At 38.0% G+C, this 27,561-nt stretch overlaps 2 protein-coding genes across 7 annotated transcripts in view; both read right to left on the bottom strand.

Moving 5' to 3' along the window:
• Nucleotides 1-3,924: 3,924 nt before the first annotated feature.
• On the bottom strand, nucleotides 3,925-24,111 carry HCCS (holocytochrome c synthase). 3 transcript variants are annotated; one of them, XM_032749897.3, is made up of 7 exons: nucleotides 24,089-24,111; nucleotides 9,861-10,010; nucleotides 9,002-9,150; nucleotides 8,271-8,419; nucleotides 7,089-7,208; nucleotides 6,471-6,557; nucleotides 3,925-6,233 (listed from the first exon to the last, which is right to left on the bottom strand). In XM_032749897.3, the coding sequence occupies exons 2-7, from the start codon at nucleotides 9,973-9,975 to the stop codon at nucleotides 6,035-6,037; spliced, it is 819 nt and encodes a 272-aa protein (XP_032605788.3). In that variant the 5' UTR covers nucleotides 9,976-10,010; nucleotides 24,089-24,111; the 3' UTR covers nucleotides 3,925-6,034. The 3 variants fall into 3 exon arrangements, with proteins under 3 accessions (XP_032605788.3, XP_072788618.1, XP_002191042.4); XM_072932517.1 differs by lacking the exon at nucleotides 24,089-24,111 and adding an exon at nucleotides 10,424-10,568; XM_002191006.7 differs by lacking the exon at nucleotides 24,089-24,111 and adding an exon at nucleotides 10,419-10,563.
• TLCD4 (TLC domain containing 4) overlaps nucleotides 14,515-27,561 on the bottom strand; it is a 26,414-nt gene continuing 13,367 nt past the window's right edge. For all 4 annotated transcript variants that reach the window (XM_072932519.1, XM_030279203.4, XM_030279206.4 and 1 more), the window contains 3 exons: nucleotides 26,044-26,138; nucleotides 24,089-24,162; nucleotides 14,515-20,847 (listed from right to left, as the gene is read on the bottom strand). In XM_072932519.1, the coding sequence (XP_072788620.1) occupies nucleotides 20,532-20,847; nucleotides 24,089-24,162; nucleotides 26,044-26,138 (485 nt within the window). In that variant the 3' untranslated portion in view covers nucleotides 14,515-20,531. The remainder of the gene's footprint in view (nucleotides 20,848-24,088; nucleotides 24,163-26,043; nucleotides 26,139-27,561) is intronic.

Here is a 27,561-nt window from a genome sequence, read left to right as displayed (position 1 = left end):
TGCAGTGCCCCTATTTTCTGATACCACACTGCTGCCAGCTCTAATGCAGCCAGAATGGCATTGTCAGAACTGTCCTTACCTGAGTTAATAGCAATGCTTTTCCAGAGACCTGAGAAAGAAGCTACCATTTCTCTAAAAACAACTGTAAGTGTTACTGCAGTGGTCGAAGTCTTACCCAAAGCAGCTTGTACAAAAAATGGCAGAGAGAAACCAACAGGAAACTTGTAAAAATGTCTCCAAATAAACTAAGGTAAAATCTTGAAGGAAACAGAAAGAGAAGCAATCCCAGTAAATGTGAAAATACATGATAAAACAGAGAAGTATTTTTCTCCTAGTATTCTTAAGTACAGCTAGTGGAAAAGTTTTCTTTTTTTTTTTTCTCCTGTGTTTTTTTTTACAGTTGAAATAAACTCATTTAACGAAAAATTTACATTGCAAATTAAAGCTGCCAAAAATTGCAGGCCTTGTTCTAAGGTTAAATTCAGCATTTTCATGAGGTTTTGCTTTTCAGTTCTTGAAAATGAGGCAACAAATTCTCAGTGATATATAAAAAAATACTTAATTTGAGGGAAAAACAAAGCAGAGGAAAAACCTTTTCTATTACTTTTCCTTTTAAGTATTTTAGAACCAAGTTTTTCAAGGATTTGTGATCTAGCAGTGCTTTTTAAAGGCACTTGCATTTATCCTCCATGCATCAAACTGCTCTCAGTCAATTCCCTGAGACACTTAATCTTTTGGCAGATGGAAACTCATTTTGAAAGTGTACTAATGATCAATTAAAGCATTAGCTATCTCTGCAGACAGGAGGTTTATGGGGTCATAGTCTTCAGAAGCTGGAGGCAAGAACAGCAGCACGTTAGCAAAATAGCTAAAACTTTCTGTAGTTACCACAAAATTGGCATAACACTGGAAAACAAAAAACATTATAGTCTTTTTTTTTTTTCCCATAATATGTAGAAAACAAATGTGATGGTTTCTATTTTACGAGAGAGGCCATGGTCCAAACTGAAAATCAGCAACAGAAATAATCTAATCTTTTAAATTTTCTTAATGAAGGCTAATAACTATCCTAATAACTTCCAATAAATTTACATAATCCTTTGAAAATTGGATTAATTCTGACTCCAGTCAAAAGTATGTACCCACACTGCAAATAGGCAGACCCCTATTGTGGGGAGCTGTCACTGGAATCCATGGCTCCTGGTAACAACATGTCATTTCACACATGGCCAAGGCCCCACAATAAGGTCTGCAGTCCAGTACTCTGCCCAGAAGTTTCTATGCAATGTGATGTACAAATAGTAAGACCAAATAATGTAACTATCACATTCATTAAAAAATATAAGATTATTCCATTAGGAGTTTGACAAGCCATTTTTTCTTGAAGGAGAAGCACATAAAAGCAATTAGCCATCTAATGCAAACTAAAATGGTTGCTTTTTATGACCTGACATGTCTAATATGACCACAGATTCCACTGATGAGAGAATCAATACTTACTTGAATCACTGCATAAATATCTTTGCATGTAATTGACCTTGTACAGAGGAGAATGATAAACAGAATACGTTTTCTTTCAGTAAGAGTAGAAATGCATGAAGTTGCCTACTAAAAATCTGTAAAAAGCTAGCAATCCTGTGCATTTTTTTAAATAACATATGTAAAGATACTTGTGGGTAGAGAAAGGTATGATACTGAAGAGATAAGCACATCTAGCATCGAGTACTATATTCTAGTCTCAAAATGTTCAGCTTTCACATCAAGTAAATTGGCTTGTGGAACCTTACTACACATGGCTTCTCCTCCAGGTGTAAGCAAAGGAGACAGAGAATTAGCATGCCATATCATTTAGTCAGTGCTGGGAACAGAAGTCTTTAAAGTGATGGCTCTGAAAGAGGCATTTCTACCCTCTATAAAAAACAAACTTTAGTAGAAGTCCAAATATTAGGAAGTACTTCTTAGTCTGACAGTTCATTTTTAGCTGTGAGCTACAGCAACATATCTGCCTTCATCTTCTGCAATTTGGCACATTAGCTCCTCTTCCCCTGCACTTTGATACAAGAGCAGAACAAACACAATGGGAGTGCATAAAATGACAGACTATTTATGATCATTTTCAGAGCACTGAAAGGTCCTTTGTCACTCTCACACCTTTTGAAAGCAGAACAGTATTCATTAGTGCATTTGCGATTCCAAATTTACAGAGCACATTAAAGTCCTGATGGTAAATAAATTATGTAAACACTAGACAGAATTTCACACTAAACTAGCATGGCTCTTTCACCTCGTAATTCAAAAGCGGTAATCCAGAACAGTTTGCTTTGGCAGTAGAAAGTAGCAATAATGAAGATGGACACAACTATCTTCTTACAGCAACACAGTTTCTTTTACAGCAAAGCAGGGCAGAAATTTTAAGGCTTAGCTGAAAAATTCTTAGAGGGAATGAAGGTTGGACCACGGACATAGTATGAAAGGAAGGCGCAAAGGTGTTTGTTTCTAGGGGACAGGGGAAAAAAAATAAATTAAGACTGAGAGAAGAGCTACAAACTGCCTCCAAGGGCAAAATGCAGGATGACTCAAGAGTCAGGAATTCCAGGCATCCCTGAGAGGTCAGCCGCTGAATTACTCACCAGTTACAGAGCACTCTTGTTGGCCAGATACAAACAGGACAAACTGCAGAAAAGCAGAGAGCTGGTCCCTTGTGGCTGAGCAGGGAGGGTGTTGGAGGCAGAGCAGCAGTCTGGTGCCCCGTACGGTGGCAGCAGTGCCAGGACCCCAGGGCAGGGGAGCCACTGCAGCCTGAAGCCACACAACGGCAAGCGGCCAAACCCCAAACCCCGTCCGTACCTGAACGCAGGATGGCTTCCTGCTCCAGGAAATCAAGGTCAGAACAGCCCCTGACTGCATGATTACAGCTGGGAACGTTATGCTGGAGTCCTTTTCCACCAGTCCCAGAGAGTGCAGTTTCCGGGCACTGCAACATCCTTAAGAACACATCTTCAGGGCAGGCCAGGAGGGCACCCTTAACTTGTTTCATCTGCAAGAGTCAAAACACAATAGGTCAAGCAGGGCTTTGATACAGTAAAGCAAAGCATAGGTGAACTTTTGATATCTAAATACAGAACTTATTATAGAAGCAGCCATTCTTTAGTGAGTGTCTGCATTTTCCCTTTGGAATGTGCACAAGGTTAACCTTAGTTTAGGATGGGTTCCAAAATTCTGTTTCAGCCTGCAGAATTCCCGGACAGGACTTGATCAGGATACTTCTTCAGTTTCTTGGGCTCCATGAACTCTCCATACCTTCCTATACTTGCAAAGAAAGGATATAAATGTATGTATTTATGCATAAACACACATTTCTTTTAATATAGCCTGAACAATAGTTTTTCAGTTAAAACACCCTTCCTAAGGATTAAAAAAAGGCCAATTTAAATCACCATTTTTCAAATTTACACTGGAATTAAAATAATTTTAATTCTAACCTCTATGCATCATGCATCAAGAAACCCAAGCCTAAAGAAGAAAACTCCATTTACTTCCTTAAGTCTTACTGCTTGTAGAAATTAATAATTTTCATTTAGTCTTCTAGGAATTTTTTTAAAATTTCTTTTCATTCCTCTCAAGTTAGCCAGACTCAGGATGAATGTATTTTTTGTCATATGCTCTTGTTCTGAAAACTGCTGTCTCAGTTAGCAAACACTTGAATTTAGTCCTTGGGTTTTGGTTTTGTATTCACCTGAAAAATGAGTAATATATTCAAGATGTGACAACAGGTAAATTGTAGCAATATACCATAATACATAGTAACAATATCAAATATATACTCTATAGCAAGATTTTAGTTATAACAGACTAGAATCTCATATGACAATGCAAAAGCTCATTTTAATAATTCTTACAGCTAAAAGCATGATTACTAAATACCAAAGTTAAGAAAAGTTTATTTATTTGATTCTCCTTTTAGTTTGATGACAAAGTATTACTTTTCATTAACAGCAGCACAGAGAAGAACAATTTTGAATCTGTGGTAGATGGAACGTAACAGGAGATAGTAAACACATGAAGTGGCTTGTGACAGTTTCCCCAGATTTAGCAGCAATTACAATTTCCATGCTCTCAACATCACACTGCCAAAATCAACAAAGCAAACTCCTGCTTTTGAAGCTTCTGAAGTACTCCCTACAGTGGTGTAGCCTTTCCATATTTACTTATGACAAATACAGAATCCTCAGTGTAGCAAGTTGCCAAATACATAAACAAATACCAAAAATATCCTGAAGGAAGACAACCCACCACCTGAAAAAGAGTACTCCTCAATCTTTACTGTTAGAACAGAGCAGTTCCTTCATTTGCTTCATACAAACGCTCTTTTCTTTTATATCATCCATACATTGCCTATTTAGATAAAATTTTTATCTTCTCTATCATATATATATATATATATATATATATGAATCACTGAAAATGGGAAAAAGGAATAAGCAAAGTGGATGTGGATAAGAGTGTGGTTTTCCTCTTAAGATTCTGGATAATATTTATTCCTACCGTGCACAACAGTTGTCTCTGAAGTGGGAACTATTCATGATCATGAGAATTCTAAAGTAGGAAAGCTTCTCTGACTAATTTTTCCCTAAATGGGAAGTGACTTTCCTGAAATACTAGAAGGGACTTCCTAGCAAAAGAAGAAAGGGAAAGTTCCAATGTCAGTTAAACATAGGCCACTTTCAGAAAATGAAATGCACAGCTACTTTCCTGTTAAGGTTGGGGAGTTTCAAGAAGGCAGCTTCCACCAATTTGAGAAGCTACACTGTGCTGTTCTCTCACTCCCTTCCATTCCCAAGTGTTTTGCATAGCACCTGAAACTTACTGAGTCGTGCAAACTTAAAAGCTATTATAAGACTTTAAAAAATTAGTTTCCCTAACTAAGCACAAACAATAATCAAATCTTTATGCCATGCATCGCCCTTAGAAAACACTCCAATCAACCTCCCTTGGCCCTTTTGATACCCTTTTAGCCCAGTTGCATACACACCTGTAATACACCTCCCTATACTCACGTGTGGCTGTCTAGTCATACCCCCTTGTGCAATTCCTTATGATATAAAAAATCATGCTGTGATAAATATCATTAATGCAACCAGGATGCCAAATGCAGATGCGTTGCAGGAAGTTCTTTAACTAAGGTTTAGCTCTGTCCCAAATTCATTACATGACACATATTACGGACATGAAAATGCTGTAATAATGCATTTTCTTACAGCAGAAAACCACTTCTTAAATATTCAAATAAATAGCCATTAAATAAAAATTTTGTCCTTTTAGAAAGGCTGTTTTAAAAGTGATACTCATTTCCTGCTTCTAACAGGTGATCTTCAGTTCAAAGAAAAATTGCAGATTAAGGCATGAGCATATTCTCCTTTTCTACATAACATATCTTTAAAATACTCATATCACACTACACCTCGTTTAACTGATTAACTGAAGTTTTCTGAGAAAGTATGTATTTGAATAGGTAAAATGTCCATATGAAAACAAATACATGGTTTTGTTATGTAAATAAAACACGTAATTTGAAAGTGTCCAGACCTTTTACCCTTTATTCATCATGGAGGTATCCAACTACTTTAAATATATGAAATAATTTATGAAATTTCCAGTTTTCAATAATCATAATACTCAAAACTCCAGTCAGAATCAGAATTGCAATGTATTTGGAGCAGCACTGAAAGTCATGAAATGAAAAGAAGGCAAGCTTATGCAGAATCTGAGACAAAGTACGAAAGGCTTCCCAGTTCTTAAGAAAATTAAGATACGTGTTTTTGCCACTGTAACTTTATTATTCCATTTGAAACACCACAAATCATTGGTGTACTTACGGAGAAATTTCCCTGTCCTCCCTTCCCACCCCCAGAGAACAGTAGCAATGATGACAGCAATGACAGCTGCAGTGAACTTCTGCCTCAAGTCCTGGTATCCACACGTCCATTGTCTAGGAGGAAAGTGGTTACTTTTCAAGTACACACCACAGGGGCAGTTAGGAAGTCCAGCGCCACCAGGCCACCTTCACTCTGTCCCAGACGGCCGAGAGCGAGTCCAGCGCAGGGCGCACGTCCAGGATGGTGAACTGGTAGTTCTTGTCCACTGCTCCGCCGTCGTAGTAATCGATGACGTAGCGCACCTCCTTCCCACAGCGGTCAACGATCCAGTCGTGCCGATCAAAGGGCAGCTCGTACCTGGGCAGGACAGGGAACAGCCCATGGAGGTATTTTAATGGATATTATGAACCTGGGAGAGGGAGTCCAATTCAAGAGTTATCTGTCCATAAGATCTCACTAGTACTTCTATCTTCAGGCAATTCTAACTTGCAATACCAGGTCTGAAACATGTTTAAATTAATTCCACACCATGTTTTCAGACGCATTTCTCCAGCCTCCCATCTCACTGAAAGACCTTTTTCCCTGCCCACGTACCCCATCCATGAACGTATTCTGGCTCTTGGCGAGTACTCCTTTGCTTTGCCTCCAAACCGCATCAGTGATGGCCCACATGGACATTCCCTGTGCACACAATTCAAAAGGAAAATAGTTTTTACATGTTAACAGTCTTATTTTCAATGATTAAACCACTATGGTCATTTGTTTTAGCAACAGAGAAACTGAGTAGAAGAAAGCAACAGTAAAAAATTAATTACAAGTGATATAACCCAATTTTTTTTCCTTTTTTCAAAGCTTTGAAAAGTCACCCACTTTCTGTCAGCACTTACTGCTGGTATTATAAAATATCTCTGATATGCTCCACACTATTGTTCCAATTTGTCAACAAACCAGTTCTCTGCAAATCTAATCCACAGATTTAATACATTATAGAATAGAAAACCATAATCCAAACTACTGTGTAAAAACGATCATGGAATTTCAGAGAAAAATTTGTAATACCAAATGCTTAACTAGTCTGTGTCCTGCAGGAACAGGGACTATGCTGATCTAAAAAGTGACAGTCTGCTTTACACCAGTCATGCTGATCTAAGTTTACAACTCACATCTTTGTCATAACAAATATTCCATATGCAACATTTCACAGGTACATACACAGCATGTAGAGCTTCCCACTTCAAAATCTCCTTCCAAGCTTGCTCATTATTTTGATTATGAATCTTAATAATGTTGGTCATGTCTTCACTTGTTATGTCATCATCTTTCCACCTCCACCTAAAAAATAAGAACTTGAAAATAGTTTATAAACTTACAGCATAACGACTCTACCCTCCTAGCTTTATCTGATGAACTTTCTAATCAAGATTTATGGTTGTATGCAAGACACAAGACAAGTATGCAAACTTCTGGCTCATCTGCTTAAGCATCTTGAGAAGCACTTCATTTTCTGTGCAGAAGTGTGGTTATCCAATATATCATCACAGAATTCACAAATTCTACATAGCCAAATTAACAGCTTAACTGGATCAGAAAGTTATCACAGTGTGCAAACATCACCACATCCACAGTATTCATAAAAAATGCTTATGAAAAATCCCACATGCATTCCTAATGCACAGAAGTCCTGTATTCAATACATTGTGCAAACACATAGAAATACTTTCCATCTCTCCTGACACTGCATTTTGACTGCATGTGTGCTTCCTTATGAACTGGCATAACATTAACACATTTCAGTGTTTACAGGAGCCAAACTTGTATGTTCCATACAGCCTGCTTATGTCATATTGTGTTATGAACCACACTGACATATAGAAAAAAGAATAACTTATTCCTCCAAAAGTAAACTACCTGTAAAGTTCACCTGTTTGAGAATGACAAACAGATCATTACACAAGAACAAGGCAATATCATCACAGGAGGATTTTTAGTCTTGCCTACACTAAATTTTTGTAAATATAAATGTCTACCTGTAAATTTCCCCATTTTTGGCTTTAGCGAAGTTAGATGAAAGCTGGCAATCATGCAAACTTTGTCTACACCTGTGCATGGACTTGGAAGAAAATTGTCTGAGCCAGTAGCAGTTGCTTGACATTTTTTACCATCCTCTTGATCACTAGAAGACACATGGCCTTTTGAGACCAACTCACCCTTTAAAATATTAAGATGTTTATAAGAATAGTACTTTTTAAAAAGAGCTACTTCATTATTTACTGGTTAAAATTGACAAACTCAAAAGAAAAAAAAAAACACCAAAACAAAACCACCAATAACTAATGATACTAGTTCATGAATTCTAGGTTCACAGACACATCTGATAATTCACAGTGTATTTACCCTTTTCTTAACATAGCATTCCAGAACATTTGCTCTGAAGGGTAGACCCATTTCTTGTCAGAATTTGCTCTAGGAATGGAAGATTCTTCTCTAACAGTTGACAATGGAAATGGCTGACCTGGAGATGGCTGCTGATTGGGAGGAGGCATCTAGAGAACAAGGAGAACCAACAACAAACGAGAGTATTAACATTTTGGTAAGTTACGGTATTTGAGAAAAATCAAAGCATGATCCATCAACTCCTACAAAGATCAAGAAGTACAGCCTTTATTTAATTCCACCAATATTATATTTTTTTGAAGCAGAACTCTGCACAAGCTTGTCATCAGGAGACCACGGGAAAGCTTTCTGCCTAAACTTCAATTTTCAAAAGAGCAATGCTTTTTGTAAATCAGAGGAAATCTTGGAGATGCTAATCAGAACTGGTATTACACAGAAACTAAAATTCAACAATGTATCATAAAAAACATTTATGTAACTAGTAAGTAGAGAGCAAAAGATATTTAAAAACAGGAAAACCACCACAGATGTAAATTTTAATACAATGTTAAAGAAGATGCAACTAGTTTTTAAATAAAAATTTGCACAAAAATGAGAAAAAGCAGTCTTAAAAATATAAAATAATGTTATTTCCCAGAGTTTCCAGCTTACACAGTAAACTATTTACATTTCTGGGTATAAGACTTCAGAAGAAAGAAGACTAAAGAAAACATGTGAAATAAGCAAGTTACCATATTGCTGGGATCTATGTCATCTTTCATTTGAGATGCACCAGACTTCACAGGACATGCTACAAACTCATAAGCTCTTTCTTGATGTGCAGGAACATCATCTGTGTTCTCAGTTCTATGATCAGCAGTCTTCATGTGCATTGGACAACCTTAAACAAAACAGCAGTATACATTTTGCTACAAGATGAAAACTCTAATACATGAAATGGAAAAGTTCATTGAAGGCTCATAGAAATGCAAATGGGTATTTCACTCTTCTGAGCTTTTCAGCAGTTTTAACTGCTCTCTTTCCTGCATTTCAGGACCCAAAATCATGATAAGATCTGAGTTTCCTGTGTAGTTTTTGAATGATCATTTCCTACCCCCATCCCGGTCTCAATACTGAACTGTTTGCACTTAAGATTTCCTCAGGGAAGCCGACCCAGTGTCTTGACTGAGCCAACAGAAAAGCTGATGTCCTCCTCCAGACATTCATCTCATTCCACCCTTCTGCAACCCTTTTCCAGATGAGTGGTTTTTAGTGGCAGCCAGTCAACCCGTCAGCATCTCCATAGGGGCTCCCTGACTCTCTGTGGCTGTACCACACCACGGAACAGATTTGTAGGGCTCCTGTGAAAGGGGACAACTGGAAGTGCCCCACAGGTTCTACTGTAAGCACCTCCTGTCCTTACAAGCAAAGCAGCTTGCACAGTGTTCTGGTGAACAATTGACTCCTCCTAAGGAAAATTTACTTGAGAATGACTTTTGTTAAACAAAAATCTCAAGTTTATTTGAAGAATTTCTCCCACCCACCCCCCGCAAGATTTTTCAGTCTTGTTTCCATGTAGAGTTTAGCTCATTTAATTTCAAGAATGATTACCGCTCATTTTTTCCTGATGCATGGGACATTCTGAAGGTGGAGACGCCGCCTGGTACTGCCTGGATGCCTTTGGTGACTGCTCTGTAGCAGCCGGGGAGGATGCGGACAAACCCATGGCCTCTGCACGCCGGGCCTTTTACCATCAAATTTCTAAAGAAAAAGGAAACAAATATTTGTAGCACAAAACTACACTGGCTATTTGTTAAGGTGAAGGCCAAGTGCGGGTGCAGTGCTGCACCACAAATTTTTAAAATGAATTCAAAAATCGGTTTAAGTAACAAGCTTCCAGCCCCCACAGAAACGCAAGCCGCGCTGCCCGAGCTCCTGCCCAGCCGCTCCGCACGGTCCCTGTCGGGGGCTGTGCCCGCAGGCCGAGAAGGGCAGCGGCTCCCTCCGCCCGGCCCGGCCCGGCCCAGCCGTGACCGACCCGCAAGGTCAGGGCAGGCCCGCCCCGCCCCTCGGCGCGGCCCGGCGCCGCCGCCTCAGCGCCGCGGAGCCCGGAGCTGCCGCTGCCCCGCTGCATCCGCACATCCTCCGCACCCTCCTCCTCCTCCTCACCTCACCCCGGCTCTCCCGGCCCGCCACGGCCCGGCCCGCGCCTCCGCGGCGGTCCCGAGCGCCTCGCGAGAGCGCGGCCGCGCTGCACGCCTGCGCCCGCCGGCGAGGGGCGGGCACGGCGCCGGGGCCCCGCCCGGGTCCCGCCCGCCGCCGCGGCTCCGGGAGCGGGGCTGGGTCCGCATCGGTGCCCGCCCGCCCCGGGGCTGCCCCGGCCTCGCGGCCCGCGGGCACGGCACGGACAAGAGCTGGGTGTGAACTTGCCAACGACAGCGAACTCTGCCAGCCGGGGCTCGCGGGAAGCCCCGGGCAGCTGCGCCAGCGACAGCTCCCACCTCCTGGGGGCTTGTGTGGGAAATCATCGCCCCTTACAGCCGCTAATAATTGCTTAAGTATAGAAGGAGCCCACGCAGTACTAGCAGCACGCACCGATACTGTAAAGGTGTATCCTTTTTAGTACTAAACTTACGGAGATAGTAAAGTTATTTAAGGTTATTTTTAAACATCAACTAGCCAAGAAAAGCATCACAGATCTTTTAAGATTTCCTAAGAATATTATTTCCAAGCCAGAAGATGTATTTTACCTGTGTGTGTCAAGTACCGTGCATAACACACAGAAGATGGAGCTCACTGTGCATCAGAGCACGGAATATTGCCTTCATGGCATCCCCTTTTGATCAGCAAGTGCTAAAACCTGGCTATGCAGTAACCACTGAAACAGTAGGTACAAACTCCGCAGGACTATTTCAATGTTCATCCCACCACGTGGACTCTAAAGAGGCTGTCAAGTGCCAAAAGCACGTGGGGAGCCAAGAAACATTAATTATAAATGTATAACAATTAGAACTGATTAAAAAATAGCAATAGTTTTTTTCCCCAAATATTCTATTTCATTGTAACAATTAACAATAGAATTGAAGGAGAAAGGAAATTAATCTTCAAGTGGCATAGTTATTACAGAACCTTAGGATGAAAAAAATCCAAATTCTTATGTGGAAGAAGGGTGTATGTACATACGGAAATTACTGATTCCCATTTCTTTCAAAAAAGACAAATTCTAAACCACATTGAAATAGTTCTAAGCAGCAGTATTTCAAAATATATATATCTACCTGAATTTAAAAAGCTTTTATATATTCCTCTCGAGTGTTTTTGAGATAACTTTTAAATGCCATCTTTCTTATTAACAAGGACATTGCCATTCAGTGTGAACATTAAATAAAAATAAAAGTATAAAGCAATACCAAATATTCATCCTTTGAGTAATTTTTGCTCTTTTATAGTATTGATTACTTAAGAGGAAATTATTTTCTACCCCTTCTGCATGCAGGAATTATCAGCACAGCATATTGTGAACCTTAACATAGAAATGTAGCATTATGTCAGTAACCAAATCTCTATTATATGCTCTGGAAACGACTCTGATTCCCTCCTTTTCCCAGTTTAGGTATATTTAGCTTTACTGCAGCACCTAGGACTACACTCACCGTAACAGCTGTGTAAGCAGCACTGAGCAATCATTTTAAGTCTTCACTTGCTACACGTACAGAACCACAGAACAGTTCGGGTTAGAGGGGACCTCAGAGATGCCCTCATTCCAACCCCTTTGCCATAGGCAGGGACACCTACCCCTACTGAAGGAATGAGAAGTGTCTTTACAAACAAAGTGTGGGTAGATAAGGCCAAATACAGAGAGGTGAAAGAAGCAAGGGGGGAAAACATAAATTCCGCAGGAATTCCACTAATTGACAGACTGCTACTCACTCAAGATTGTGCTAAATCTCTGGACTTAGAGAAAAATAACAGAGACACAAGGAGAAAGAAAAACAGGTATTAGGTGTTTCAGGGAGTCTGTACCTCTGAAGTACCTCAGCCAATGGGGAAAGACAGAGGAAAAATGTGGCCGGGAAATTGGATAAAAAGGAAGCTGTGTCCTCTAAAAATTTTGAGAGACCTGATGGGGAATGCCCCATGACTTCCCCTTTTATTTGAATAAAGTTACAGGACTCCTCTGTCTCCTTTTTGGACATAAACCTCTGGTCTTTGTGGATTAATTTTCCTGACAGCTTCGCCAGGTTGCTCAAAGCCTTATCTAACCTGGCCTTGAACAGGGGCATCCACAGCTTCTTTGGGCAACCTGTTCCAGTGTCTCACCACTCTCACAGGGAAGAGTCTTCCTAACATCCAAGCTAAACCTGCCCTCTTTCAGTTTAAAGCCATTCCCCCTTGTCCTATCACTACATGCATCTGTCCCTCTACAGCTCTCTTGTAGCCCCTTTACATACAGGACAGGGCTCTAGAGCATTCACAGAACCTTCTCCAGGCTGAACAGCCACAAGTGACCCATCCTGTCTTCACTTAATGACACTGTTTAATAAGATCCTCCCACAGAGCAACTGAAATCTCTGCTTCTAAATATTTCAAGTCAGTGGCAGAAGGACCCTTCAGTAAAACAGATTTTCTCTCTCTGATGTTCTCAAATGGAAAACTGCTTCTACTCCTTCCTCTCCAAGTACATAATGCTCTAGATGTCAGTATGCCATCTCCCTGCTTCCACCATCACTCTCCACCAGAAGCAACAACTGCACTATTAGTCATTGTACAGATAATAGTTTTCACCCTCTGTAAGATGAGCCAAGTAGGAAATTTTTTTTTACTCAATGTAAAGGCTTCTTCACAAAGAACACGAAGGCCCCAATCTCAATGAAACACAATCTACCCATAGGTATTGTGTTTTGCAATCTACCCATAGGTATTGCACTGTGAACTCCACAAAAGCAGAGCAAAAGAAGATACCATAGTAGCCCACCTTCTAAAATTTGACAGATATCAAAGATTGAATTTTTTTTTAATCTTAGTCAAAATTATCACATCAATATGAGGAGAGAAACCAAAGTTTTCAGAAAGAATACAAAGAGTAATAAAAAAATTGGGGAGAAAATGAAAAGTACCTGCACACCCAAATATGACAAAGAAGTGGATATAAAAAGTACTTTCTATATCCTATGTCTTAGGGAGAGATGTTTCTCACACTTTAAGCAAAATTTGTTGAATGCATTAGTTTAAGAATGGCTCACTGAAAGGCATCCCTTGTTCCCAGCCATGCTCAGTCCTTCCTTCCCACTATTCACTGTTAAAAGCTGCCTAGTGCCAATACAAAAGCCTCCTACCAAGCCCCATTTTCCTTCCTCAAGCAGTGGGAAATCTGACCTATATAGCATCTAACCCCAAAGAACATCTGTTCCCAGAAACTCCCACTCACTTTCTAACAGGCCAATTAGTCCATGAGTAGTTTACTACACTAGCAATGTAGAATTGGTACCTGAAGTATATAATTCACAAATGCAACAAAATTCCCTTCAAAAAATGAGAGGAAAAAAGTAAAAACACTGGACTGCTTTGTGTTTTCTTCTAGCAATTTAGCCGTTGCATAACACAAGAAAACCCAAAGAAACATGAGTAATTCCTGTGCTTGGAACCCAGTGGTTAAGATATAAAACAGCAGCAATCTCTAAGGATGCTCAAAGAAACCTGTAGGCTTTGCCACACAATTCATGTTTCCATGCACATATAGAACCTAGGAACTGCCACAGTGAGGAACTCAACGGCCCATCTGAGTATGCAGTAAGGGACTGTGTAGTGCATCTTATTTATAACAGCTGACAACAGCAGCTCTTTATCCCCAGAGCCTTCAGAAAACTGTCCAGTCTATGCCCTGACACACATGGTATTACAAGACAATGCAACAGAATTATACTATCAAATCCAAGAGTTCTTCCCCAATACACAAATTTACATAATGTACAATTCCCCAATATACAAACTTATTGTTTAAGTTACATTCCTGATCCCCGGTGACGTCCTACATAGAATTTCAGCATTCAAAATTCCAGCCACCTGAGCAACAGTGGGGCTCAGACCTCATATCCATCTTCACCTTCTTTAAAATAAATAAGATACAGCATGAAACCTCAAGATACCATAAAAGCCAGTTGTTTCAGAATTTAACCCCCCCAAAACTGTTCTTTCATTATGTACTCATTATAAGTACATAAGCTCTTAACCATATTAAGAAAGAAAAATTCACAAAATAAGAAGCTGTGTTCCTTTCCTTTATTATGATGTACCAATACCTTGCATACAACATGCAATTTATTGCTTATTGACATTATTGCATATATTAAAGGGGGAAAAAAAAATCAGCCAATATAATTTTACGCAAGCTCCTAAACTGTTCAAACAAAATACAGAAATGCTTTACAATATCACTGAAATGCTAACAAATAATTCAGATTCTTTCTTGTAATAGAAAGTAAATTTAAACCCATAATACTTAATAATTCACTTTACTATGACGGATTACTTTTATCACCAATCTTCAGAATTGTTATATTGCATGTTTAAGTTCTTGTGCCATGATAAGGATTGTTACTCCAATCAGGTCACATTACTAGTTGAATTTAATAGTGTGATCCTGACATTTTGAGACAATGTTAGAATTTACTGCAAACCAGATTGTCAAGATTTACCAGAAATCAGTCTAGCAGAATCTACAGTTTTCGTCCTTGCTCTGCACATAAGTTAGATAAACTCATCAAGTTTCTTCTTAGATAGATTATATAAACATTTTCGAATTACAGTCTCCATTACTTATGCCTAACTTGTAACTCATTTGTTCCAAACAGGTTTTCTAATTTGAATTTATAACAGGTTAGCTGTGCTTATTCTACATAAATAAGTATCTGTCAATATTGAAGAAAACACTGTTTGGTAAATGCATGCTAGAAACAAATCCAGGACATTTGGATGTGTGCATAAAGTGTGCAAATTATATAGCTGAGCTCATGATTAGCCCTTTTCCTCCCTTCCCCCTATGATTTTATGTTTCTTGTGAAACTGGAATAGGATTACTATAAACAAAACCACACTGCATTCAAAATTTTCTATTCTGTATTACAGCTTAGTATTCATATTTAAATGTTCTTTCAAACCTAGCAAATTTTTAAAAATACCAAAATTTAAAAACTTAGAAGACAATTTACATGCAACATGTTCCATTTGGGTGCAGATTCTCATATACTTAAATATTTATAGGCTCATAAAAGCATGTCCTGTCCACAAGACAAGTACAAAGTTTGACATCCCACACACAGATTAAAAATAAAGATACAATACAGAATATTTTATTTGCATTTATATTTTCAATTTCAGTAAGTAGGAAGTTATAAATAGCACACTGAATCATTATGTGGTTGATATCAAGCCATGCTGATCTCTTCATACTTCACTCTCTTACAGACATTTCTTTTACTTGCAACTAGGTTAAAAATGTATATATTTCATATTAAACAGACGCCCTCTCAGTGCAGGGCATCACACAATGAAACTGTTTTTGCCAAAATATTTCTTATTGCAAACAATATGATTTATTCTTCATAGCTACCTTCTATTCTTTACTGAGCTATAAAGTGCTTGGTTATTATAAATAGAACAAGACTTTGAAAGGAGGTAGCTAGTAGGAATTTTTAATAGATAAGAAAAAGAAACCTTACCAAGTGTTACCATCTAAGGATGACTTGATGCTTTATCCCAGATCTCTAAACAACCCAGGAAGCACATATTTCATCTTCTCTGCCATAAAAACAACTTTCAAGTTGCTTTCAGAAAATCCTAAGAACTTCATCTAACACAGATTTTATCCAGGTTTGGATGAAGGTTAAAAGTTCACAAATATTATCACTATTTCCATCTGACTGCCATCCATCAGGGTACCAGCAATGAAATACTATTCATTTTCTGCCTGTATTCCATAGACAGAGAAATCTGACCAGGAACAAACCTTCCCTTATGGAGTTTCTTGTAGCCAGATAATGCTGTTGTACAGTAGGTTATTAAAACATGAAAGGGGCTTGCAATGGTTTCCAAAGTCTTCTACACTTGCACTTTTTCATCTGAAAATTCTAGTCCCTTTCTATTTGCTTCATTGATGGCTTTCAGCAGCAGCCAACAGGACACCAGACCCTAAGCTGGAGTAATTGTCAAGCAGCCCTTCATTTTCCTCCGAGTGGCTCAGCAGAAGCATCACAAAATTATTTTTCAGGTTTCTCTATTAAATGGTCTTTTACAGAAAGCTTGTACACCCATATTCTTAAAGACACAAAATGCCATGAGGAAAAAATTCCTCTTCATACAATGATCAACAACTGGTATTCCATTTTATACACCTTGGAAATTTTAAATAATAAAACTTCCTTTTTCATCACAGAGACACAAACCTTTCTGCTATGTATCCATCTGCTGTTGCCCAACCACAGCAGTAGGAAGACATCTGGATCTCTAGGTATGTACTCAAAGTATCCTCTTCCTCTCCTCTTTAAAGCTGCCTGAATGCATTTACTCACTTGTGTAGGCTTTTACCCTTAGGTTGTTAGTTCTGCAATATGAGTAATCTTCTCCCACAATATTTGAAGTAAAGATGGAAGTAATAATCTTCCAAACACTGTAAATAGTTTAACTTTTAATAAACTTTAGTACATAATTTGGAATTGTTAAGAATTTATATATGAAGTCAGCTCCCCTCATTTACCTGCACATATATTTCATTTTTCAATGGATTATATTTTTTAAGCAATTAAGTTACTAAATTATGGAGCTCACTCAAGATAGCATGTATTTATAGAGGTAGAGTAGGCTTCAGAGATGTAATTCTTACCACTGAAGAATTCACACAGATAACCAATACAGCATCCCTGTTGTGTGAGGCTCTCCACTGAAATCCACCAAAACATTCTCTGAGCAAATGAGTATTTGAAGTATACTTCTCTCTGCAAGTACTTATTCCACAAATCAAGTTACAGAACACCTAACCTACCATTCTCCTCTAGATTTCTGAAAATGGTATTTACTCATCTTTTGATGAAAAATTAAAGCCATAAAAAAGGGAAACTTGCATTTCTACATACAGCCTAACCAGTACCACAGTCTGTCCCATGACCAGCAAGCTAATGTCACCTGGTATTGAAGAATAGAAAAGAAAATAAAAGAAAACCAAACTATTTTTTACAAGAGTCACTCCTTCCATTTGATATGCCCACAGCAAGGACACCTGGTGACATGCCAAGAGTCTGCTTTTACAGTGCATGGGTTAAAAATATAAATTTTAAGCCACTAATAAGATATTACATTCAAAAGCATTTTTATGATGCTAATTACCATGCATTTACTTTTTTACATAAAAAAGCAAAGACACAAGCTTACAACATTAAATTTTATCAATATTTCACTACATTTTTAAAATTAATAAAGTGCAATTAAAAATGGGTGCCACAGCTATCTAATTTGCTGTATTATAAGCTTTTAATGGCAGGTAAAAAGTGCCATATATACTACTGTATTCAGTATATCACAACTTTGCTGCCTGTTTACTAAAGTCTTTGCTGAAACCACAGCTGTTAATTTTTTTTTTTTAATAAGAAAATTTTCCTCTGATGCATCAGGACATAACTGTAATAACTTTTTTAAAAAATTATAAAATTTAGAGCTAATGCATTGCAAAATAGATTTTTAATTACACTAGTTTTGTGCAGCAATCCAAAATACTAGCTGTTCTAGAAGAATTATCTCACTGCCCTTCAATCCTGGATTGTTGGCCAAAGTGTAGTATGCAGAGTTTTGGACTGTTTTTTGTTCCTAAGTCTAGTCTTAACATCAATTTTATTATAGCTTGACTTACTTTTTTTCCCCCACTATCAAACACAAGTCTATCTAGAAGTGGAGAAGTCAGCCATTTTAATGAATGGCCTCCATTGACAACAAAATATTTAAAGTACTGAAATATTAAAATCAATATAAGAAATTATAAATTTCAGAAACTTTTCATGAATTATAACCCTAAAAGTTGCTCCAAATTGTCTTTTCAATTTTTTTATCCTGCTACCATAAAAAGAAAAACAGACTTCTATTTTCAAGCATTCTTCTCCAAAACGTTTGAATGTACTCAATTTTAGAAAGGAACAAGCTTTTACAAAACTATTAATCACAGGGATCTAGTGATGTAAAAAGCAAAGAAAAGAGTATTTTGCATCAGGTATACTGAAATCACATTTTAAAAGATACCAGGTTCTGCAAATGAGCATAAAAGAGAGTCTATTGCTTTGAGCAGGATCAACTCTCTGTTCATTTACTGGTACCCAAATGAGGCACTGTGCTCACTCAGATGATACAGCTCAACAGATGCATTGTTAACTCTCCCAAGGCATAAACAGATCTTTGTCTGTAGGCTGTGAAGTGTTAATAACTACTGGATCCAAAACCACAACTACTGACAATCCTTGCTACCTCTTTCAACAAGGCAGGATTGGGAAACTTTTAGAAAAAAGCCTGCCAAGCAGAGCAATGCAACTGGGCTTTCAAAAGTGTGTTTTACACAAGTGGAAACAATACTCCCTGACAGCATTTTAACTGGGGACCTGAACTCATGGCAGCTGCCTTGGTTAGAAGGCACTGCAGCCTATGCAGTTCTCCTGGGTCTCTTACATGCAATTTCTGGACAAGGGGAGTGCCTAGTCCCTCAGCAGGGAGGACAGCACGGGGCACTCGCACCTCTGACTACAGAGGGGAAAGCTCATGTCACCCAGCTTTGTCACAGGGAGCAGGACTAATCACCCAACACGGGGTAAATATGCTACCCTTCTGTTTAAAAATAAATTGCTTTAACAGATTGCTGCAATCATCGGGATGTGCACTGAAGTCTCAGTGAAAATGGACACTAACATACCTACACCAAGGAAAAAAACTGGAAGTCAATCAGCCACAGTTCTGGATAAAAGAAATGAAAAAACAAATTTACACATAAATATAGCTCTCAAAATAATTTAAAATAAGATATAACTCAGAATTTCCTCAAATCATATTACAAATGAGATTTAGGACTATTCCTGGATGGTGAGAGTCCTCTCTGATGACTTCAAAGCCTTCAGTTCACAGACAGAGTAAATGAGTATCTATTGACAAACGTGTGGCTTAAAACAACAACAAAAAAAAAATTGTGTCTACAGTGATCAACTGTTCCTATGGAATTACCACACAGTTTTAGAGGAGTTTGGCACAATTAATTCAAGAGTGTTCTTAGTCACACCTCAGATTTTTAACTTGATTAACAAGAAAAATATGACAAAAACTCAATGCTTCATATCAAACAGGTCATTTTGTGATAAAAGAACGAAGTATTACTTGAAGTTACACATTCAATTAAACTTTGACTCCAAATAGCCAATGGTTAAAAATACTCTGAGAAGAATTGCAGCACTTCTCAAAGGTAGTAGCAGCAAAGGGAAAAGCACTTCAGTAGGAACTATGCCATTTCCACACATCATCTACCATATTAACTTACAGAAAAAGTTCCATGGGGAATTTAGAAGATGTACTATTGCATGTAACCTAGCACATGGAAATCCTTCCCATCAAAGTGAGAATTTTTAACAGCTCTTAAGATATCATGTGGTCTTATAATACAGCATTTTAGATCAAATTATTTCAAAATTTCCCAAAATGGTTTGCATTCATATAAGGCAGAACCGAAAGCAGTAAAAGACTTCACAGAATCAAAGCCAAATTTTTAGCTTTTCTTGCAAAAATTAAAAAGTTGTCAAGAATGAAATCTTGATTGTTATTCCTAGAAGAAAACATAGAAACGTGCCTGGAAAATTGCACCATTATCAGGAGTTTGGAGAATTTTTCATTTTCTAAAAAAACAGATATGTCAGTATTCACTGGATTTATAAAACATTTTAATCAGAGAAACCTGAGAGAAACACTTTGAACATACTGGTGGACAATAAGCAGTAACCAGTCTGCTCCTGTCTAATTTCTGATGCTTGCAACTGCTTAGAACAGGCATGTGGAACTCATCTGTGTGAGCTTTTGCTTTTATTCCTCACTGGACAGGATCCGCAAAGCGTGGCCCTGGGCGTGCAGGCAGTGTGGCTAGGGAAAGAGTAAGGTCAGTACAGAGGTAATACCTTGTTTCCATAATAGGAGCATTCCATGGCAGAAATGTGCACTGTTTCAGTGAACCCAAATTATTTTCATAGCAGAAATTTCATTTATGTATGATTTCTAGGCAGATTTTCCATTTCTATGAGTTTTTGCTTCCTCCTGTCCAATAAGACATATGACCTTGTAGCATCCTTTTGCAATTTTGATCATCCACATCACATTCATAATATCCAAGACAATACTTGAGATCATCCAGGCGCTCTGGGCTGCAAATCCTAATCTCTGGAAACCTTCTGTTCCAAAAGAAGAAATTACGTGGCTGTAATACACAGGCATGACGGCAATCCTCACCACGAAGAACACAACTGTCATCAGCACACCATTGATGATGTTGGCCTTTGAAGATTTGGGATATCCCAGAACCTCAAAAAACCACCTGCAAAAGAAGCGTTCACAAATACCAGGCAGACTTGAAGCCATCTCATTAAAAATTATTTTACTTCATGTTTATTTGTAAATCATCATGTATTAATTGCTTCTACCTTTATAATTTCTAAATTATGGCACTTTTTCTTGGCTTAGTTACAAATCCTTCTGCTTGGCTGCACTTTTTACCCACCACTTAAGCAGTGTATGAGAGCCAGAATACTGCAGAATAACACAGAAAATCCTGGTATGAATTGTGAACCAGTTGACAACCCACGTGCATTTCAGTGACTATTGTGTAATATACAATAATAAAACTATATTTTAAACTCATAAAGACATATTTATTACTTACTGTTATAGTTTATACCAACAGCAGCCAAAAATCTTTATCTCACTGAAAGCCACTCTAAAATTGCATTTGGATTTGGTAATTCAGATAGAGCTCTAATTTCTCGTAATTGGCATTTTCTGACTGCTTCTGTTCATCCCAAAACCAGAACATTTTCAGAAACAAACATTGTGAACTCTTGATCATGTCACAACTTGGAACATTATCCAATGAAAAAAGAGAAATCTAAAAACTGCCTCTCCATCTACTGCTGGGTCATAAATGGTCTCTAAAAAAGAATTCTTGCATATTTATTCCTAGATATAGTAGACAGGCATAACTTATCTATTGCCTAGCACACAGAACCTGAGACTTGAAAAAGGAACAACAAACTTCTCTAATCCTTTGTCATTCACACTTAAACCAGAATAAACAAGTAAAATTTGTGCAGCAACAGGAGGCAAAACCACAGCAAAATAACTTGAATAACTGTATTCATAATGGGGGATGGGGAAGAGAATGAAATAATCTGTTTTTCTCCAGCAAGATACATGGCTAAAATGATTTAACAAAAAAACAGTTCTAAACCTGGTTTTAAAGTAATTTTTAATTTAATTACCTACAGATTACAACCTAGGCAATTATAAGCACACTAAAAAGATTTTCCAGACATCCAGCTCTAACAGAAATAGTCTAGAAATTCATTAAGCATGCAACTAGGACAATTAAAATCCAGACACTCGAGGTGGCAGTCCAGCCCGGAAGCAGGATGCCTCACCACAGAAACACTTACTGACATCATGAAGAGAAAGACTTGATATGTTTGGTCAGATTAACAGTCAAAGCCTTTACTTTCAATGATATATACAATGCAGAATCAAAAATTAATGTAAAGAATGGTTTTCAAACATACTGCAACATACTAGTATAGGTAATTGGCATCTGTTTAGCAACTTCCCTTTCCCAGGAAATTTTTAAAAGAAGTCTGTAAATAACAGTTACCATTACAATTTTATCCACCACAGTTCAGAATTAATTACATAAATGCTGATATTAACATTAAAAGATCTAAATGCTTGGCATGGATACAACATCCAATTAGAGATCCCTAACAACACAGACAGGAAATACACAGACAGCTCTAAGATTAGAATATCTTTTTATATTTTAATAAGAGCTCTTTTGGTAGACTAAGAATGCAAACAAGAAACATTATGTAAGTCGTTATCATTACCCACTACTTACTCTCTTAAGGGTCTGATTCACTTCAAATTTAATGGAAAAAATCATGCACTAATGAGATGACATCCCCTAGTGCAAGGGACTTTATTATCTCCTGCAGCAATTTCTGCTTTTCTGAGAGAGTGCTAAATGTCAGTATTCAAAGACCCATAATCTCACCATGGGCATTTTAAAAGTATAACAAATTATTTTAATAGCCAGATGTACCACAGTTCTTTCTAACGCCACAGTCTGAAAGGCAAGCACCAGTGGAGGAACCCACATGAACCCAGGATGGCATCCTATCTTGACAGAAGCTGGGACAACAGCCATTCACATGGACATGAATAACAATATAAACCCTTTTTTCTTCATTAAGTTCAAAAAAGTGTTTATTTAGTCTTTAGTTTCTCTGTCACACAGAGCACAGGCTACAACAGACTTATAGGCCACTCAACTGCACTGGGGCAGAGGAGAGCAGCCTCTGGAGAGCTCCATTATCCCATCCTGTCCTCCTGTGAATTCGAGTTTACCAAACTGGTGTTCAAAAGGGACCACATTTTGTAAGAGCTCTGAGGAATGCATCAGTGTCATGAAACGCTTCAGAGATTACAGTCACAATGCAGTGATGGGCAATAGCCTGTCTGCAGGAAGAATGCAGTTTCTATTTGCCTTATCCTTTCCCTTCCAGACATCTGGAAAAGCAAACAGATGCCACACATACAGCCCAAAAAGCATGGTTAAGGAAAAGGCATCTGATACACTGAAAGTCCTCATCCTACCCTGCAAAAAACTGGAGGAAGAGGAGAAGACTGCAGCCCTGCTCTGTACCAAAGCCCCTCGCCTGAGGTGAAATCTTTCTGGGGCAAACCCTATCCCCAGCTGTGGCCTGAAGGCTACAGAGTGAGGGGAGAGGCCACCCTCCCCACAGCACCGTGAGACTCCAGACACTTTCCCCTTGCAGCAGTATGTGGCATTATCAGCCTCCTTTTCTGATGCAGCAGCACATCAGGTAAAAACACTTGAACCAGTAGCCAGGGCAGGCTCTGAGCTCTGCAGGACAAGCTTCAGCCCCTTTCTTCTCGAATCACAGGTGTGAAGATTAACCATCTCAGATATAGCTAAGTGCTCAAAGTAACTTGCAGAACTATTTTTCAAAGCAAATAAAAACCAAACATTTCTATTATTCTAGATATTCATATGCATATATTAATACTGATCTACATGTGTGGAATATTGGAAAATAAATTTCAAATTATACAAGACAATGCAATTTCATTCTAGGATTCTAATGACAACATTATCTTGCTTCTTTTTCTCGTCCATGATACAAAGAAGAAACATCCATATTAAAGATGGCTTTATTATAAAAAAATAAATTAATATACAAAAGTTAATAAATAATATTTTATTAGTGAATTTTTGTCTGGTATTTTCATAAAAAGCTGGCATTTCATACAAAGCCTGGTCTAATCTAGAAATCAACTCTGAGATGAATACATTAGTTATACTGTTGCAGCTATAGCAGCAAAATGTTTTCATAGCAAAAAAGACTTTCATATAGTAATTCTTAGTTCAATACATATAAATTCCCTGTCAGCAGACATTTGACAACTATAAAAAAGACTCCCTAAGTGACAGAAATAGTAATGCAGATAAAATATTAAAAGAACTACAGAAAACCTCCCTAAACACTTACCGCTGATTGACAAAAGGAGTGGAGAACTCTGCAAGGAGACGGAAGTTTCCAAAATAAGCCAGCAGACCTTTGCTCTGGTTAGCAACACAAAACAGACATACAAAAATCAACAATGTAGATGTGAAATTGTCATTTGAGTCTTTAACTATACACAGAATGATACATCATCTCAGCTTCTATAATTGAACTGAGTTTGCCAGCTGTGGCCACCTTTCTTGCAGTTTCAAAGCAAGTTTTCTCACAAAAGCTGCAATTGTCCTTCAGGTATCTCCAATCAGAAGCTTCTTACTTCAAATAAACCTTTATAAGACCTACAGTTAAATGGCCATGAAAAACTAACTGGAGAAGGTTTGCACAAGTAGTCATAGATTACTAATTACCATGATAGCATTACTGTCTTAAAGAATCATAAACATTTTTAATTTTTCAACGTTTAAACAAGAGACACTTTATGCTGAAGAAAAATCCCCCTGCATCGTAGTAGGAACATATTTAGCCAAAGCGAAGATGAATTCCCAGCTCTTATTTGACAGCAGGGAAGGGCACAGGATTCCTTTCTTCCCTCCTGCAGAGGGCAGGGGTGGCCCTTGCCAGCAGCTCTGCCAGGTCCCTGCCATGCCCGTGGGTTAGGCACAGCTCCTCCATGGGCACATCCACACCACAGCCCCTCCAGCTGAGCTCTTCCCTCCAGGTGACAAGCAGCATCCACTTACACAGTTGCTGGCTAAGCAGCAGTTTGCAGATGTAGAGATAAAAAGATTGGGGGGTTTTTAATTTCCTTAGGTTTCCTGAACACCCTATGGAGTGAGTGCCATTATTCCTCTTCCCCCCACCAAGCAAGCAAATACCCACTACTTTGAGCATTTCGCATCAGTTTGCACTCACAAAAGAGAAAATCTGTGTGTTTAACCAAATTCTTTCCTATCCCCAAAAGGCAATTTGGAAATAACATACTTAGGGGTAACTTTCTCTGAAGACAACAGACTGAGAGCAACACACTGGCATCCCAGGCAGAGCTAGAGCCACATAGAAATAAATGCTTTTAAAGAAGCTCACACTAATATTATGCTTTCCGTTTCCTCCAGAAACAGCTAATAAATTTTCTGCATGGGGGATTAGCCTTGGTAGTGGTATTTTTGTTTATCTAATATTCAGCTCTAATTCACTTTCATCCATGATAATATTAGTAAATTTAATTATCTTCAACCAGAAATAGAGTATTTATTTGACAGTGAACTTCAGCCCCTTTAAACCATTACATGGCAAATCTGACACTAATCTGGCATCTCGACACTTTTAGTATTATAAGCCTGGGATTCACAGTAGGCAGGGAAGATATCATTAAGGTTGGAAAAGACCTTCTCAAGATCGAGTGCAACCATTAACTGTGCTCTGTGTGCTCACCACTAAACCGTATCCCCAGGTGCCACATCCACACGCCTTTCAGACTTGCAGGGATGGTGATTCCACCACTTCCCTGAACACTTGCCTGACCACCCTTTCAGTGTAGAAATTCTTCCTACTATCCAAAATAAACCTCCCCTGGCACAACTTGTGGCCATTTCCCCTCATCCTGTCACTTGTTACCTGGGAGACAGAAGTAGAACATAACCACTTGAAACCATTTCCTTCTAACTTTCCAACTAAAAATTCAAGCCTGTGGTTCTATTTAAAACCCTGTTCTATAACCATATGAAAAGCTCTTCTGTCAAAGTCTCTTTACAGCAAAAACTGAGAAAAGTTTCTAAGTTCAACAAAGTTACACATTTTTGTTGGAGTGTAACATTGAAAAGTCATGCATTTACCATAAACTGATAAAAACATTTTAAAATAATGATTAAAGTATAAGTATGCCTTTCATTAACCAGTGAAATTTTAACATTAAGCAAGTGAGGGCTATAGAAGCTGCTTCTTTAACCTCATCTGCTTATGTTACAAGAAAATACAGCACTTACCAGTACAAAATAGTAAGCATACAGAGCTGCCAAGTGATGTATTACAAAAAATTTGTCACCAATTGCCTTCCAGTAGTAAATAATAAGCAACAGATCTACAAGAGAACAGAAATAACTATAAAGAACTATTTATTATACAATCATTTTATACGTATTATACAATCATATTATACAGAATAGCTTCTGTACATTTTAGAGATATACCAAGATATGGCATCAGTAGAAACCCTCTGAATTGATGATGTCTGAAGAGATCATCTTTATCCTATCTTTATCCTAAAGACTTTACTTCAGTCAAAGCATTAGGCAATAGTATTCTCCCAACAATTTCCATAAATTATTACTTTCCACATCAATGGAAATACAGACACAATAAGTTTAGCCTAAGTATTTTGAAAGGAAAAGGTGGATCCTGAATCTCAGAGTGACTTCACACTTATGACCCCAAAAATCTAGAACAAATGACATAAAAAAAAAGAAGAAAGTCTGCAGGGGGCATAGCAAACATACAAATACATGCAACAAATACAAGGATCTATTACAGAGAACCTCTGAATCAAAATATAAAGTATATTAGTAAATTTGGAACCATTTACCAAAACTATTTCGCAAGAGGCACTTGGAATAAGAAGCATATTTGCTTTATTAAATCCCAATTTTCTAACTACTGCAAAAGTGATATAGCAAGTTAGTGCTAAAAAGAAAGCTTTAATATAAAATAAAAAAAAAAAAACTGAAAAAAAAATATCTTTCTTCCATGATGGTCTGAGAATTCAGCAGATCTTGTTCTCTCTACTGGAACAAGCAATTTCTGTCCCTACTTTCTGCAAATGAGTACTTTGGACTGGAATATTATTGACCAAGGTTCCAAATCCAAATCAAAGACTTTACCCCTGTGCCTTTCTAAAGTCCAGAGTGTGCCTTGATCTCTTTTATATTAGCTATCCTCAGGCAGGGCTCTACATCATCTGACACAGCTGCTCACTTCCTATTAATAATTAAACATCAACTATATAGGGAAGTGAGAGAGAATGAGTGGTCAGGTTGAGATGCCTGTTCAAAGGCATCATTAATTCATAATGAAAGTTTAATGTATAATTATTCAAAAATAGATACTGATTAATTTAAACATGGCAGCTGAAGCTATGAAAAACCCCAGACACTTAAAGTAATGCACAGTTTAACTGAATATGCTGATCACCAGATTATCAGTTTCACTGGGTTGAGAAATCCAATATGAGATAACCAAGTCTGTGGCCCAGTCTCTGATCAGAGACTTCATCCTAAATGAGTAGTTCTCACTGAAAATAGTCCAAGTCACAAGTTACTGCTTTGATAAGCCAGTATTATCCCCACACAACATAAAACAAAGCTCCAAAGCATTTTGTAGCAAAATTTCCATGCCAATTTTAGTTGACAGAAAAATTAAAAATGTAGGAAAATTAACATAAAAAATTAACATAAAAATTTAACAGAAAAAATAACATATGTAGGAATAAATAACATACAAAACAAATA

Source organism: Taeniopygia guttata, chromosome 8 (assembly GCF_048771995.1).
Source record: "Taeniopygia guttata chromosome 8, bTaeGut7.mat, whole genome shotgun sequence".
Classification (NCBI taxonomy): Eukaryota; Metazoa; Chordata; class Aves; order Passeriformes; family Estrildidae; genus Taeniopygia; species Taeniopygia guttata.
The sequence above is the reverse complement of the archived record's forward strand: the minus strand, read 5'-3'. Positions and strand labels throughout refer to the sequence as shown.